Source organism: Morone saxatilis, unplaced genomic scaffold (assembly GCF_004916995.1).
Source record: "Morone saxatilis isolate NCDOM2014 unplaced genomic scaffold, NCSU_SB_2.0 Contig18, whole genome shotgun sequence".
Taxonomy (NCBI): domain Eukaryota; kingdom Metazoa; phylum Chordata; class Actinopteri; family Moronidae; genus Morone; species Morone saxatilis.
This window is the reverse complement of record NW_023339740.1, coordinates 13339936-13355409: the sequence shown is the minus strand read 5'-3', so window position 1 is coordinate 13355409 and position 15474 is coordinate 13339936. Positions and strand designations below refer to the sequence as shown.

The window sequence follows — 15474 nt, the reverse complement described above, 5'->3', positions numbered from 1 at the left end:
GTGTGTGTGTGTGTGTGTATAGGGCTACATGGCCACCATGGCCAATCAGGGAGTTCCAGAGGACATGAAAGGGAAGGACAGGATTGTGTTTGGAAACATCCACCAGATCTATGACTGGCATAAAGAGTGAGTCAGAGACGTCTTTTCTGAATTTCTCAGCGGCTCCGTTCCTTTGAATCTGAGCAGTTTCTTAAAGTGTACACCTTTTTTTTCTGAGCTCCTTGTATAATGCCCCCTGTGGCTTTCCTGCCTGTGTCTGTGTGTGTGTGTGTGTGTTTGGCTGGATGACTGTTCCTGTCTGACCTTCTCTGCTTCGTGTCACAGTTATTTCCTGGGAGAGCTGGAGAAATGTGTGGGTGATCCAGACAGCCTGGCCCAGCTCTTCATCAAACATGTGAGTCTACAGATCAATGAGTAACAAGTGTGGACGAGAAGTTGTTGTTTTTTTCCCCCATCTCTCTGTCTCTGTTTTCAGTTTGGCTGAAGGTTGCAGCCATGTCACAGATCAGGGCTCTGACTGCGTGTAAAGCCTTGGCCCCCTGCCATCCAGATGTGTCTTCATCTCGCAGATCAGTTGTCTGCAGGTGCAGCTGCAGAATTAATGCTCTTGTAATCATTCTGGTGTGACTAAAGAGCCCTCAAAGTCGACAATCACTGTTAAAGCTGCTCCACAGGGACCACGCTGTGTGTGAAAATGAGCTGGAATCACAGATCTCAGAGCTCTATAAAAAGTCTTCACCCCGGCCAAACCAAGTTTTTTATATTTAGTTGTTTTACAAAGAACTTTGAACTATTTAGTGTCAAAATGAAAACAGATCTCTACAAATTGATTCAAAGGAAATACACACAAACACAAAATTACTGCTAAATTCTTTTGAATTTTTGAAGTTCAGTGTTGTAAAAGAGTTAAAAAAACTCTAGGGGTCAGGAATACTTTTTACTGGCATTGTAACATTGGTATTGGTATCCAGCAGAGGTTTTATAGTTACGTATTTTTCATTTGTTTTCAATTCAGTTTAGTTTCAGTTAGTTTCCAGAGTGGGCTGCTTGTTTCAGTCTAGTTTTTATTGTTTAAAAATGTTTAATTTTGGTTTAGTTTTACTATTAGTTTAGTATTTATCAGGGGCATGATTTAAGAAGTTCAGAATAGATATTACAATACAAACACATTGACTCAAGGTCATGTTGTCCCAGTCTACATATTCATATACACCAACAGGTTTGTAAGTACACAGTATTGTTTCAGTTATTTTTTATTTTTATTTCAGTTAATTAAAATGTTTTTCACGCCTAGTTTTAGTTTTTGTTTTAGTTTTAATTAACTATAATAACCTTGGTATCCAGTCTTGTTACATCAGAACAAAATCTAGAAAAATATTTTGATTTTGTGCAGCTTTTCCACTTCAGTCGGTGTGGTGTAGCGTGCCTAACAAAGCCACGGCAAATCAAACCATTCTTTACTAGCCACTGGAACTGTTTAATGAGACAACGGTCCTGCACTGACTTAACAAAAGCCCCACCAAGGGGAATGGGAACACAACAAATCAGTTGTAGCAGCTCAGAAACTAAATTCTTTCTCTTCTTTCTCTTCTTCTTTCTTCTTCACGCCGCCCCTCAAACACAGATTATGTGGAATAATTGTCCCATGAGCTCTCTCTCTCTTTCTTTCTTTTAAATTCTAACAATTCCAGGAGCGTCGTCTTCACATGTATGTGGTTTACTGTCAGAACAAACCCAAATCAGAGCACATTGTCTCCGAGTACATTGAGACCTTTTTTGAGGTGAGTAAACTTTTACACTACAGTCAGTCTTACTGGAGCTCTCCAAGGACATTTTTCTTTTTACTTAGAACATTTTCTGTCTTTTTTGTCACCTGACAGGATCTCAGGCAGCAGTTGGGTCACAGGCTGCAGCTCAACGATCTGCTCATCAAACCCGTTCAGAGGATCATGAAGTATCAGCTGCTGCTGAAGGTTTGCTGTTTGGCATGATTATGTATATCTGCATGCATGGTGCTTTTAGATGTTATTATTAATTTAACATTTTTTAAAATCATAATAATGTCTTTTTAACTGTTGTACTTTAACAAAGCAGTGTGCTTTGACTGATTTAAACTTCTCTCTTTCTGACTGTCAACCCCAGGACTTCCTGAAGTACTACAGCAAAGCAGGGAGGGATGTTGAGGAGCTGCAGGTACATATACATACACTGTACACTGCCAGTTTATCAGAAACTGGTATTTATAATATTTTGTCTGCCCCATTTATATTAATGTCTGTAGGCTAAACAACACAAACTTCTCTCTTTATCCTCCAAAATGATCCTAACGTTGAATACCTCTCTAAAACTGAACATAAATATACTTCATGCAGGGAGGAATAATTGCAGGGCTATTGTGTTAGACTTCATTAATTTTAGCTAGATATACCTGATAAACTGCCAATTCAATTTATAAAGTAATATTCTGAGTCTGTACTGTATATCACAAAATTTGGTTTTCACTTACTGATTCTCCTCCATTCAATTTCTTCCATCAGAGGGCGGTGGAAGTGATGTGTTTTGTGCCAAAACGCTGTAATGATATGATGAATGTGGGCAGGCTCCAAGGTTTTGAGGTGAGATATAAATTATTTTCTGTATGTCAACACAAATCGAGGGTGACGTATGGCCTCTGACAATGTTTACATACTGTTTCAGGGAAAAATCACAGCTCAGGGGAAGCTGCTCCAGCAGGACACCTTCTCTGTCAGTGAGCAGGAAAGCGGCCTCGTGTCCAGAGCCAAGGAGAGGCGGGTCTTCCTGTTTGAGCAGCTGGTCATTTTCAGTGAGCCTATTGATAAGAAAAAAGGGTTCTCTTTGCCAGGGTACACTTTCAAAAACAGCATAAAGGTGCGAGTAACACTGCGTTTTAAGACATCTTAACAACATCTTTGGTTTAAGTGTTTTTTCCTCATGTTTAACACGTCTCCTGTGTGCTTCAGGTCAGCTGTTTGGGCGTGGAGGAGCACTCTGACGAAGATCCATGCTGTCTGGTCCTGACCTCCCGTGGGACTGACGGCAGCGTGACGCGCTTCATCATGCAGGCATCATCTCCGGAAATACAGCAAGCTTGGCTCGACGACGTGGTCCAGATCTTAGAGACTCAGAGGAACTTCCTCAATGGTACCAGAGTGCAGTGTTTCCTCTGTAAAACCGATGTGAGTAGTGCACTTGAGTGATGTGACATCTCTTCCTGTCCACTGTAGCCCTTCAGTCTCCAATAGAGTACCAACGCAGGGAAAGCAAGTCAAACAGCCTGGGCCGGAACATGACGTCTCCAACTGCGTCAGCATCTGGCCTGCGACCTCACTCTTCTGCATCCATGGACCGACGTCAGCAGCACTGCCTGCTCTCTTACAACACCTCCCTGCCCTCTCTGCATCCGCCACAGCACTGCCCAGCCTCGAAGGTGGTGAGTGTACAGCAACGCTCCCTTACACACGTGTGTACATATAACATTTCTCCTTCTCCAACATCCTCTTTCTTATATTTTTCTTTTTCTCTCAAGGTTTCTAATCCTTGTGCTGGGACACCTGAAGCAGCCCACCCTCCATTTTCTTCCAACCAGCAGCTCAGTTTATGCACAGAGGTGAGACACGGCCGTGGGACGTCCAATGGCCTGCCACCCTGCAGCCAGCACAGCATGCAGGTACATCAGTCTTAATTCACACAGCAGTTACAGTTTTTAGAATACAACTTTTTAGGGCTGTCAGCACCACAAACAAGTTCCATAATGACAACAGCTTCCAGTGATTTCTCACCTTTCTGCAGTGATGAAACAGTGTACTCCAGGGTGTGGTCAGCTTTTGAGCCTGGTGTCGCAACAAGTTGTTCTTAAAACATTCTAATTAGAAGTAAAAGTACAAGTCATGAATTCATTTATAGCAGTATTAGCAGTATATACTAAAGTGAAAATATTAATTTGGAGGAAAGGTTGACGTGATGTTGCAGAGGAATTTAACTACTTCATGTGTTCGGTGTTTGGTCTCTTTGCCTCTGCCATTATATCTGTAGAGGCTGCTGAGCCTGGTTACATTGCCCGCTCGCCCAGCTCTGGTTCTGGCACAACACTAACTCGTTCCCTCCGTTCAGACCCCCACCCCCCCACCCTGCCCTGGGCCTGAAAACCTCCTGCCAGCGGTCCAAAGCTCCTCTGCCAAAGCCAACAATCCCTCTGTGCTCTAAGCTCCCAGTCCCGGCAGCACGGCCAACTGCAGCTGCAGTTATCAATGGTTAATGTTACTCTGTAAAGCTTTCGGTCTATCAGGAAACTATAAATCACCAAGAATTTAGGATTGAACATCCGAGGGAAAACCATAAAAAACTGTTTCTCCATAAAATATGATCCAGTTTCACCAAATACAGTGACATAGTTGGTGTTATGCACTTCTCGCCGACAACCAAAGTTACATAGTTCGAAAACAGGCGGGAATAAAATAGGCACCATTCTACCTATTACAAGTCAGTTTAGTAACAAAAGGATTTTGAAGCTGTTTTTTTTTAAGGTAAAATAGTTGCATAATGTTGCTTTAAGTCAAGAGAATTTTATTTACAGTAGAGCCCAACATCACATTTTTGCCTCAGAGGGCTCTATTAGGTGTCAAGTACGTAAGGAAAAGTAAAGCCTTTGAAGATAAACCTAATTAAAAACCTATATTTTACTGACTTTAACTGTCAGGACCTGGAAAGAGAACACTTGAGTAAATGTAAGTTGTCACTTCCCACTTCTGTGTGTACAACTAATTCAATAGTGCAGCTAAGAGATTTATCAGGTTTATCAGGATCATTATGCACTTTATAACTACCCAGTTAAGCATTTATTGTGCACAGTGCACATAGATTCTCTGTTTTTTAAATTGGGTAGATCAGATCGGTGGAGCTGTTATCTGTATGTCAGCAACCAGAGGACGTTTGTTGTCATGATCACGGCTGATGAGGGGAAATGACTCTCTGGTTGCCTTTGTCAAATATCCTGTTGTTGTTTCTGCGTGGATTTTACAAACCTGGTCGACCTAGTCTGATGTGTCATTCAGTCCTGCAGTTTATGGAAACCCCACTGACCTGCTGTTTTATCTTATTCTCTCAGACTTCCACGTAGAGGAGGAAATGGTTTAATCACAGTGCTCTTATTAGACGTCCTTATCTGGCCTGATTCCACAAAGGCGCTCTCGTCTTCTTGTTCTCCCTCTTTGTGTTTTTGGATCAGCAGTGTTTCCATCCTGTTTTAGGCGCAGGAGTTCAAGCAGGTTTCCCTTGTACCTAAAATCTTATCCCTCAGGGAGAAACCTTTGTCAAACTTTTCTTAGTTAACAACACCTGTTTCTGGTCAAAATGACATTTTTATGTAACAGTTGCATAATCCTATATCTGTAAAAGTAAAATCCAGGTTGGAGAATAAACCCGAGGATATAGTTTTTCTTGTGGTGCACATCAGCCTTTGACATTTTTGTCGCTTTGCTTCTTTATACGTTTTATATTAACAATTCATCAAATGGCTAGGTGTAATGTGATAGGACTTGTTGTGACAAACCCACAGAGAATAATCATCTCACACAGTTTTCATCAGCTCTGTTGAGCCTTTTAGTGTCTTTCAGTGTTTTTTTTAACTGTTTTGGTTTGTTCTAACCGGACAAATTTCAACTTTCAGCTGTTTTCAGTGAAAAAACTTGTATCAAACAGCTGTCACCTGTACACCTGATCAGCACCAAACAGCCGTCAGACACAGTTAGCCATTAGTTGTTGAACATAGTGAGGCATTTAGGAGCTAAAGATATTTCCCTCAGGCATTGGGAGAAACCAAAAACAGACCTAAAAGAGAGTTATTATTGGACTTTTGTCAGGTGCCCATAAGAAAAATTCTCCATGTTTCTCTTTAACTGCAGGATGGGTAAACAAAACATGTCATAATAACCGTGTTAATATGTGTTAAATCTTACACACTGGTCCTTTACAGTGTATATTCAAGATTGTTAATGTTTATATTGAAGTGATGTGATTAACTTCATAAAGCCTTTTTCATTTTTATCTCATTACTTTGTCCTTTTGTGGTTTAAAATTTTCATGACTTTCACTATTGTATTTTAGATTAATTTTGTTAATTCACAAAGTAACATAGAACATTTTATTTACATTTGCGCCACCCAAAAAGCCACAATGATGATTTGGGAATTTCTAATCAGTTGTCTCAGCAATGAGGAATGTTCATGAGGTGCATGTGTGTGTGTGTCATTATAAAAAACTGTAACTGTCTAAACAAATTTAATCTTTTTGTAACACTGGTAATATAAATAATATGTTAGTTTCTACTATGTAAAGTTGTACATTTAAACACAAGCACTAAAAACAATTAATTTGTTGTTGTTTTTTTCCTTGCAGAGTGTGACTGCCAGTGTCCAGGCGACCACGTTAAATGAGGGTGGGAGTTATTCAGCACGTCGACCAAACAACCTGGATCAGCTCACAGAGAACGAGCAGTGATGACCTGCGAGGACAAATGAACTCATTTTACCTTTCTGGAGTAGGAGTGCCTCGACTGAGTCAGACTGCTCCGTCAGCGTTGTTTGTTTCAGTCCAGTACAGAAATCATCGAGGTCTCAGTGTTTCCGTCTTCATGTATTGTCCTAAATTTCCTTCAAAAACCACTGTGGTCTAATCTGGATCTCTTGATTGTGTTCATTTGTGTGTATGTGTGTGTGTCCTCTGCATATACACACATCCACAGATGGTGATAACAGAGATGCGTGAAGATATGGCTTTGAAGCACCGCGGAAACTGTACTTCATATTGTATATGTATAAATTTCTTACTTTTTCCATTGAAAATTCCTTTGATGGATATTTTTGTAATGCATAATATTTTCATAAGGGACCAATTCCACTTTACTTCCCCTGAGGAATGGGTTTTCAAATCCCTTTACGCAGTCATAGTCCATGTCCTCGAATAACTGCATCCTTGAAATCACTTGAGTGATTGTAGATTCAAGCTTCACTGTGGGATCTGAATCCATATGAGTTGTGTTTGTCCGTGCACATTAGCAAATAGCTGTTTTCCTTTTGGTGGGCTATTTTAACCCCGCCATTGTTAGAGTGTTATCTGAACTAAACACATTTGCAAACTCACACAAAAGCATGCATCCTAATCAAGCAGAAAGAGGAAAAAGGGAACAAAGATAAAACAGTGGTGCTCATCTGTCACTGTCATATTGAATGTTAATAATCTCATGTGGAATCATTTCAATAAAACTTTGACTTGTTGTATCCTGAAACACACAGAATTAAAGAGAAATGCTGTTCTCATATTTGTCATCATCATTTATCTAAAAAAAAAACCCTCACTGCTACTTGTGCAACATAAAACACTTCCTCACATGAACGTATGAGACAATAAACCCCCCAGACATGTAAAAGGTCCCCCAACTCTCATATAGAGGTACAAGACATCCAGACTGAAAAGAGATGCAAAATGACTATAAACAAAGCAGCTGTGTCGTTTCTTTGTATCAACTTTGTGTGTCTGTGGTTGATGTGTGTAATTTTGTAGTAATTTTACATGTTGTGGTCATTTGTCTTTTTGTAGTCATACAACATTTTGAGTCTCTGTGGTTGTTTGTGTCTCTTTTTGGTTGTCTTGTGTTTCTCATTTGATTGACTTTTCATCAAGAAAACAGAGGCTTTGGCCAAAGGGGCCCCCCCCAGACCCCTTAGTCCCTGGGCCTGTGCCCATTAGGCCCGTTCATGAATTCGTTTAGTGTTCCCATCATACTGTAAATATAAATAGACACGTGAAACTTTGCAAGATGTGAATTCTACAGTGACAAAGTTAGTTCATTTTTAGCATGTAGCAGTTTCACAAGTCACTGCAGGAAACCACAAAAATGTTAACTGCAGTACAAAAATTAAACACGTAGATGAACCTAAAACCACTGTTCCATGAAGCTTCAGTAAGAAGATGGAAGAGGGGCCCAGAGGTCAGAGGCCACCGTTAGCACCCATCTTACCTTATTATAACATACAATTATTTTTTTTGAAGACGATTTAAAACTTCAAAAATCTGATCTTTGCACTGGATCAGTTTCAAAGCCCATTGGTAGACAGCGCTCTCTAGTGGAGATAATGAAAACACACTAATGCGTATGTCTATTAGTGAATTAAACCGTCAATTCCTCAAATTATTAATGTCAGATTTTATATTGGGGATATTTATATTTGTAGACAGATTTAATGAAATGACAGGTGACTTGTAGCTGAACAGGCAGGATGATGGAGATGCAGCTAAAAGAAAACAAATCAACTCGACAAACAGGTTTTTTTAAAAAGGCCTGCAGCACTTCAGTTGCCTGGAACACACAGAGTATCTTGTTTGTGCCAACAGCACGTTTAACTGTATGACACACCACGTCCCAAAGGCTCATTGTTCATTTACACTGTGCTTCAGTTCATTTACACTGTGCTTTAGTGTAAATGAGGTTAGGGACTCACACTATGTATTTAAGTGCACGCTGCCGTTACTAACAACTTTTCCTACATCTTCTACATCATCTCCTCTATTAAACGTGTATCACACTGTGTAATTTTACAGTGTATCAGGGAGCATCATGGTGGCTCAGTGGTCACAGCTGTTGCCTCACAGCTAAAATAACTTGCTTTGACCCTGGTCTTTTTTTGACCTTTCACCTCCCTCATGGGGTCAGGGGTTTTCAGTCATCTATCTCCTAATGTATTGATTGATACTTGTTGTTAGTCATTGAATACAAATTACATGTCATTTAATTGATCCATTGGATTACAACAAAATTAAATCTAAACTGAATACTTTTAGATTCCTTCAAAATTAAACATTGAAAATATTTTACCTCATACTAAAAGAAATTTAGAAATTTTACAAAAAAATGTTTTCCTAGAAGTGTACTGGTGCCATGCTAGAAAAAAACATGAATATTTTATTGGTACAACTTTACTTTTTTTATCACGTAAGACTTTTCACATTATAACATGGTAACTTATTAACTTATAAAACCTTTTATGTAACTATATTAATTATCTTGTTATAACATGATATATGTCGTAATATGGGGTGAAAATATCATTTTGTAACAGTAAAGTTTTCCTGTTATAACATGATACTGATATGTTTTTTCTTTTTCTGGTGTGGCATTAGTTAATAGAGTATTTTTATCATGAAAAAAGTTTCATAATTTGAAAAACTAGTTTGAAAAATAAGAAATCCTTGACAATGTAACTATAATCTAACTAATCCAGTTACTTATTTTTGTAATCTTACTACATAATCCTAATTTACATGTAATCTGATACAACCCAACTGTGATGACTTTATGATGCATTTGACAAAAACAGACTAATTTCTACTTAAATCACAAAGTAAACGTAGAATATGAACTGTGGGTGATGAAGATGAAGAAGTCACAACATTTAGACGAGCACTAATGAAGTGCAACAACTATATGTTTTTGTTTTAATTTCATTTTTTAAGATGGGCACTTGACTATAACGTGAACTGAACTGAGTTTTCAGTTTTTTAGGAAATGACAGAGAGGTGTTTCCACAGACATTTTAATATGTCAACATTTTAAATAAATAATAATAAAAAAAAATGCTCATAATGCCGTGATCAGACATCTGACACCAGTATTTTTTTGGGGTGAAGCAGGCAAGTAAAATTTCAGTGTTAACACAATAAATATCACAAAAAAAGGTTTTCAGCTGAGCTATAGATCTGTTGACAATTACAAATCCTAACATGAGACAAATTTTTGAACGCACAACTACACAAAAGCCTTTTATAATAGTGTCACTTATGAAGTTTGATTCTGACCCCTGTCCACAGAGCTAACATCAATCGCATTTTGGTGAACAAAAAGAAAAATCCATAACAGACACCTCACACAAAATAGTTTTCAAATATTCCTCTCGAGATTAAAAAAAAAAAAAGAATCAGTAGATAAAATCTCTGGCACCTCTTTGCTAACACTGTTAAAAACTAATTCGACTTATTTAAGAAAACAACAGGGTGATACAAGGGCGCCACCTCAAGGCCATGGTATAAAAGAACAGCATCATCACTTCAGGCATGAGTATCAGTAACTCTCCGGAGAGGAGAGTATAAAAACAGGATTTTCAAGCCTTGGCGCTCCACCGTATCATCAAGTCTCGTTGACTTTGTCTCACTAGGTGTCACTCACTTTTCCTCTCACGCTCTGACTGCTAATTTATCATCAAACTCTCATTATCTCTCTCTCAATGTGCTAGTTTTTTTTCTCTTCTTCTATTACAATGAGGAAAATAAACATGCACTTTGGTTCATTCAACTTTTCTTTTAGGCAGCATGTAGAGATGCAGTCACTTTCACCGTTAATCATCAGCGTGCATTGGACAGAAACCTCGTCTTTTGGATGAAGAAACCCCGGAGAGTGATGGAGAGCGGGAGACAAAACAAACAAACAAGGCTGCTCCCGGATCAGGTAACACCAAGTGTATCTCCAGATGGAGGGGACCAAAACTTTCTCCTCCTCAGATGGGATTAATCACTCACAAATGACACACAGGATTCTGGGTAAAAGGAGGCGAAACCATAACAAACAGACAAAAACAACCCCAAAGCCAGCAGCCAAACTTTTGGCACGACCAGTCAGTCACAGAGCGTAGGTACCACAGGTGAGAAAGTTCTGAATGCGTTCTTCATGTGGCCTTGGTAAAAAGGATACCTATGTTCTGTGTTGACGGAATTGTCACTTTCGTCGAAGTGTCCCTTCGTCTTCGCTAACAGTGAGTCCTCGTCCTCAGGCTCTCTGGTGTCACTATTGCTTTTCCAAGCTCAGTCTTTTTGGATAGTGCAAATTGAAGGACACACACCTCAAGTCACATTAGCATAGAATGACAATGGAGTGACTCAGACTGTAACGATGCTACCTATTGGGTTTTCCCAAAGCTCGGTCTCTGTGTTAGAACAACTTGAGGAAGTAAAGCCAGATAAGATTTGACAAACAAAAAATCCTTTCAGAAACTTAAACTAATCAAAATTATGCTGTGATTTACCTGGGTGTGTGTAAACAATATGATATGTTTGTTACTACAGCGGATCCAGAAGAGAGCCTGGTTATTTATAATGTACAAGGACTTTTCAGCTCACCACAGAGCTCTGCGCTGGCTGAACAAACATACTAAAACTGCTCTAATGGCGCATTGTCTCTACGGTAAAGCCTGAAACCTCTTGTTAAGGTTTTCAACAGAAGGCCAAACATTAAAGTGTTTGTCTGAAATCTTATCTGACGTAACACGGTCGGGGAGAACTTCTTTGGCAACTCAAGAAGAGCAGAGGAACCCTCAGGATAAAGAGAAGAGGAACTAATTATGAGTCAAACACTGGAACCGGTTCTTGAAGAAGAGGAGGCCGTTTTTCGTGTGTGTGGCGTCGGAGGAGGCCGGCGGGTAGCGAAACTTGGCGTAGGTCTTGTCGCTCTCTGATTGGGTGACCCAGGGGAGTTTGATTTTGGTTGCGTGATTGACAATGACATCATCACAAGAACCTACGTGGAGAGATCCCAGACCATCGATGAAAAACTCTGCGAAGTAAACACAAATACAAAATGTTTCAGCCAAATACATTCAAAAAAACTCTTAACTTATTAAATCAAATTTTTTTTCGACCTTTTTCGTTTTATATTATTATGAGAAGTTTCCAAAGATACCACAATTCTCATATACAGTAAAATAAAATAAAGTATAAAAATATAAAAGAAGCACAAAACATTTGCAATATTTCCTTTTGATGGATCAGTGCAGCCGTAAAAACATGAACTGCATGAAATTATAAGATTTTAACAACCCTAAAGATAAGAAAGGAGAAGTGGGAAACTGGTTATTAGGGAACTAAATTGAAATTAAATTAAATTTGATTTAATACTTAATTTACTTAATTATAGTGGAGCACTGATTCTGAGATGTTGGCATTTGCTGATTAGAAGATTTCACAGTATAAGTTCTAAGCAAACATTATCTTGGTATGTGATACTATCTCAACAACTAAAATTAGATATCAATCTTTAAAACGTAAATTACTGAAACACTTAATTTAAAGTTTGGGTTGATGATTATGCAGTTGGGTTTTTTAAGTCGTCTGTCTTGTTATCTAAAGGTTTTCCATCAGTTTTCAGGTATGTTTAGTGTACTGCAGACCGTCCTATTGATAAACCTTTTGAAAATGATTTATCTCTTTTACTCTTGTTGTCTCAATCACAGATGCGCCCCATTAGTTCCCTTGTGTTTTGCTTTTTCCCTGTGTCTCCTGAGCTCCCCTGTCTGTTTCCCTGTGTCTGTGGGTTTGGTGTTTGTGTGGCGCTCACTCTCCTCTCCTGGATCCCTGCCCAACCAACACACCTCCCAGTAATCGCCACATCTCCAGTAAATCAACCCTGGCTCTTCTTCGACTCATTGACAGATCATTGTCTCAGTTATCGGGATAGTCACATGTACTGCACAAACAGTCCTTCTCGAAACAAGACAAATATTCTTAAATATAATCAGATTTTCTTGTCTTGAGCAAAGAAAACAAACTGAAATAGCATAAAAATCTAGCTTGAAAGACAGAAATGGGCCTTAAAACTAGAAAACAGGCCAAAGATTTAAGCAAGTTGTTTATTACAAGCAATGGAAACTCAGTTAAGATAGACTTTCTTAAAATAAGTATTTTGGTTTACTTTATTGAGCTGAATTTAATAATCTCTACCTTAAGGTAAGATTAATAATTAGGAAAGACATCTTATAATAAAACACAATTCCTTCAAACAGCATAATAAAAATAAGAACAGCTGCTTCATTTACAACACTGGGACTCATTTCTACTAATTGAGCACTAAGTTGTGCAAATGATATTAATCTTAAAATTACTTTTTAAACGCAAAACATGCTTGTCAAGGTTTTCCTTTTCAGACCAAAAATATGACTTATTTTGCAGAAACAAGTTTTGTTTTTTTACTTTCATGGGATTCCTTTTTTGCAGTGTGCTTCAGGCCTCGCAAATGTATTCAGAAAATCATTCATTGTGTTGATTCCTAGCCTGTCATTTACTTACTTGCTAACCCTTTGTGCTACGCCAGCCAACCCACGCGATCCGCCCTCGCCTCTCTGCCTTCACCGCCCATCCTACCTCTCCACTCCACCTCGTCCCCACTAACCTTTAATAAACCTTCCTAACTGTGTCTGTGTTCTGCGCTTGAGTCCGCCCTGTAACAACACTTGTGTGGGCTAAGTAAACATTTACCTAGTGTGGTTTCGAATTTGTGGTAGGAACAAACTGGATAAGTGACAAAATTGTATATAATCAGAGATGCGGTTGCTTAATTTGTTTTATGGGCTTTTGATGGAAAGCAGGAAAACATTAAAATAAACACAACACAAAAAAATGTTCTTACAATTTCCTTGTTACTGAAATCTTGCAGACAGTTTGACCAACATCCACTGTTTTATTCTTGTATAATTAGTACAGTAATGAGGAGCTAGGACACAGCTATAGCTCTGATAAATGTGTATTTACAATGGTGTCCTCTCTAAGTGTGGCATTAAAAAAAATGTGTATCTTGTGATGCAACTAAATGCAAGAAGATGCTATAAACAATTCATATATTACATTGTATATAGTCTTTATTGTATGTTTGATATGAAACTACTGTGACACTGTACTCACCCAGGTGAGCTACCCTGGTGAGGCGCGGGTCAAAGCCGACCTGCTGGACTTTGTCAGTGCGAGCCAGGAAGAAGTTGATCACCCCGTCAGTCACAACACAGTTGGGGAAGCCTTGGATGACGTGATGAAATCCTCTCCTCATGTGTAAACAGTCACCATCCTCCTCCCCTGGCTCAATGGAGATGGTCTGTCTGTAGGTGGCAGTATAACCTGTGGCCTCTCGCACTGCACCACCCACCTGGACACACACACACACACACAGCAAACACTCAGCAAACAGTGTGCCACAGTCACTGAAAACAAACAGTTTATTCCTCTGTTCCTCACCAGATCTAGAGTAGTTCTCTCTAAAACATCCACGAGTTTCTCCAGCTTGGTGTTGGCTGTGAAGATGAAGTCGTCGTCTACCCACAGCACGTACTTTGTGGTCACCTGAGAGACGGCTAGGTTTCGTCCGGCAAACCAACCCTGCGACATGTGACACAGAGCTTCAATACCAAAGAGCAACAGTGACCGCAGACATGTGGAAAGTACTAAAGGACTTCAGTATGCGTCTTCCCTACCTTTCCAAAAGGCATGATGTAATGTTCGATGTAAGGCCCGGAGATGGTTTTGGGATTTTCACTGTCATCAGCGATTACTATGGTGACAGTAGGATAGTATCTTCTCACGCTGTCGATAAGATCTTGAAGCTTATCGTAACGCAGGAAAGTCTTCGTAGCTATGGTAACGAGGGCACTGACATTGTACTCTGCGGAGAAGGAAGATCAAACAACCGTTTTGTTGTGATATTAAAAAAAAAAAACCAGAAGGAATATTGTGAATGTATTATCTTTGACTTTGGTTACAGACACTATTGACATGCAGGTGTTGTGTTCTACCTCCTTTAGATCCGGTGTTATACAGTTTGGGTGTTACCCCGTGACGAATCTTGATACTGAAGATGGCTTGATGCCCCTCTGTCTCAAAGTGCACTAAAAGACACAAAAATGACTTTTTAATACATTTGTTAAAGGCTGAGTGGCTCCTGTCTGGTCTGGAGTAAGACATCTACATGTATTTAATGTCATGTTTTTGTACCATCCACAAAAGAAAAAACTCTTGCCATATGAGAGTAAATTTGCTCTTTGGTAAGAGCCTTTCTTCGGGGCTTTGTCCTCACTGAATGGACATTGCTGGTTAAAGCAAGACAAACAAGCCTCCTGACTGGCAGACCAGCTCTATACAAACAGATAACTAAAATATGAACACAATACTTTCCCCTGCACTGGATTATTAAGTATACACGGGGACCAAAAGCAAGTGTGAAGCCATTAAAAGGAGAAAAAGGAGACCAAGACAATAATATAAAGCTATAGCCAGCAGATAGCTAGCTTAGCATAAAGACTGTAAACAGGGGGAAACAGCTAGCTGGTTCTGCTCAAAGGTAACAAAATACATCTGTTTGTTAAATCTGTACAAAAGCTGAAGTGTAAAAACAACCAGTTGACAGGGTTTATGGTTTCTGGCTGGGACCAGTAACTTCAGTAGAGTCTCTGCTGGTTGCCTGGTAACTGCTCAGAGCCACACACAACAGTAAGAGACACACAACTTAAAACCACAAACTGTTGTTTTTATCAGAGGTGGCTAAAGTATACACGTTCTTTCCTCAAGTAGAAGTATGGATACTTTGGTACTCCGGTAAAAGTAGTACTGATACTTTTACTCAAGTAAAAGTGAAAAAGTACAGGCTCTGAA

The 15474-nt window shown here is 39.3% G+C and overlaps 2 protein-coding genes across 5 annotated transcripts in view; one reads left to right on the top strand and one right to left on the bottom strand.

Moving 5' to 3' along the window:
* Positions 1-7625, top strand: part of arhgef25b (Rho guanine nucleotide exchange factor (GEF) 25b) — a 23316-nt gene extending 15691 nt beyond the window's left edge. For both annotated transcript variants that reach the window (XM_035662632.1, XM_035662631.1), the window contains exons 6-16: positions 23-126; positions 325-394; positions 1692-1781; positions 1881-1973; positions 2143-2193; positions 2538-2615; positions 2698-2889; positions 2982-3162; positions 3246-3451; positions 3548-3688; positions 6415-7625. In XM_035662632.1, coding sequence (XP_035518525.1) covers positions 23-126; positions 325-394; positions 1692-1781; positions 1881-1973; positions 2143-2193; positions 2538-2615; positions 2698-2889; positions 2982-3162; positions 3246-3451; positions 3548-3688; positions 6415-6516 — 1308 coding nt within the window. In that variant the 3' untranslated portion in view covers positions 6517-7625. The remainder of the gene's footprint in view (positions 1-22; positions 127-324; positions 395-1691; positions 1782-1880; positions 1974-2142; positions 2194-2537; positions 2616-2697; positions 2890-2981; positions 3163-3245; positions 3452-3547; positions 3689-6414) is intronic.
* A 1967-nt stretch (positions 7626-9592) lies between these two features.
* The window catches only part of b4galnt1b (beta-1,4-N-acetyl-galactosaminyl transferase 1b), an 11329-nt gene continuing 5447 nt past the window's right edge, over positions 9593-15474 (bottom strand). For all 3 annotated transcript variants that reach the window (XM_035661365.1, XM_035661366.1, XM_035661364.1), the window contains 5 exons: positions 14619-14711; positions 14301-14488; positions 14065-14205; positions 13738-13975; positions 9593-11617 (listed from right to left, as the gene is read on the bottom strand). In XM_035661365.1, coding sequence (XP_035517258.1) covers positions 11400-11617; positions 13738-13975; positions 14065-14205; positions 14301-14488; positions 14619-14711 — 878 coding nt within the window. In that variant the 3' untranslated portion in view covers positions 9593-11399. The remainder of the gene's footprint in view (positions 11618-13737; positions 13976-14064; positions 14206-14300; positions 14489-14618; positions 14712-15474) is intronic.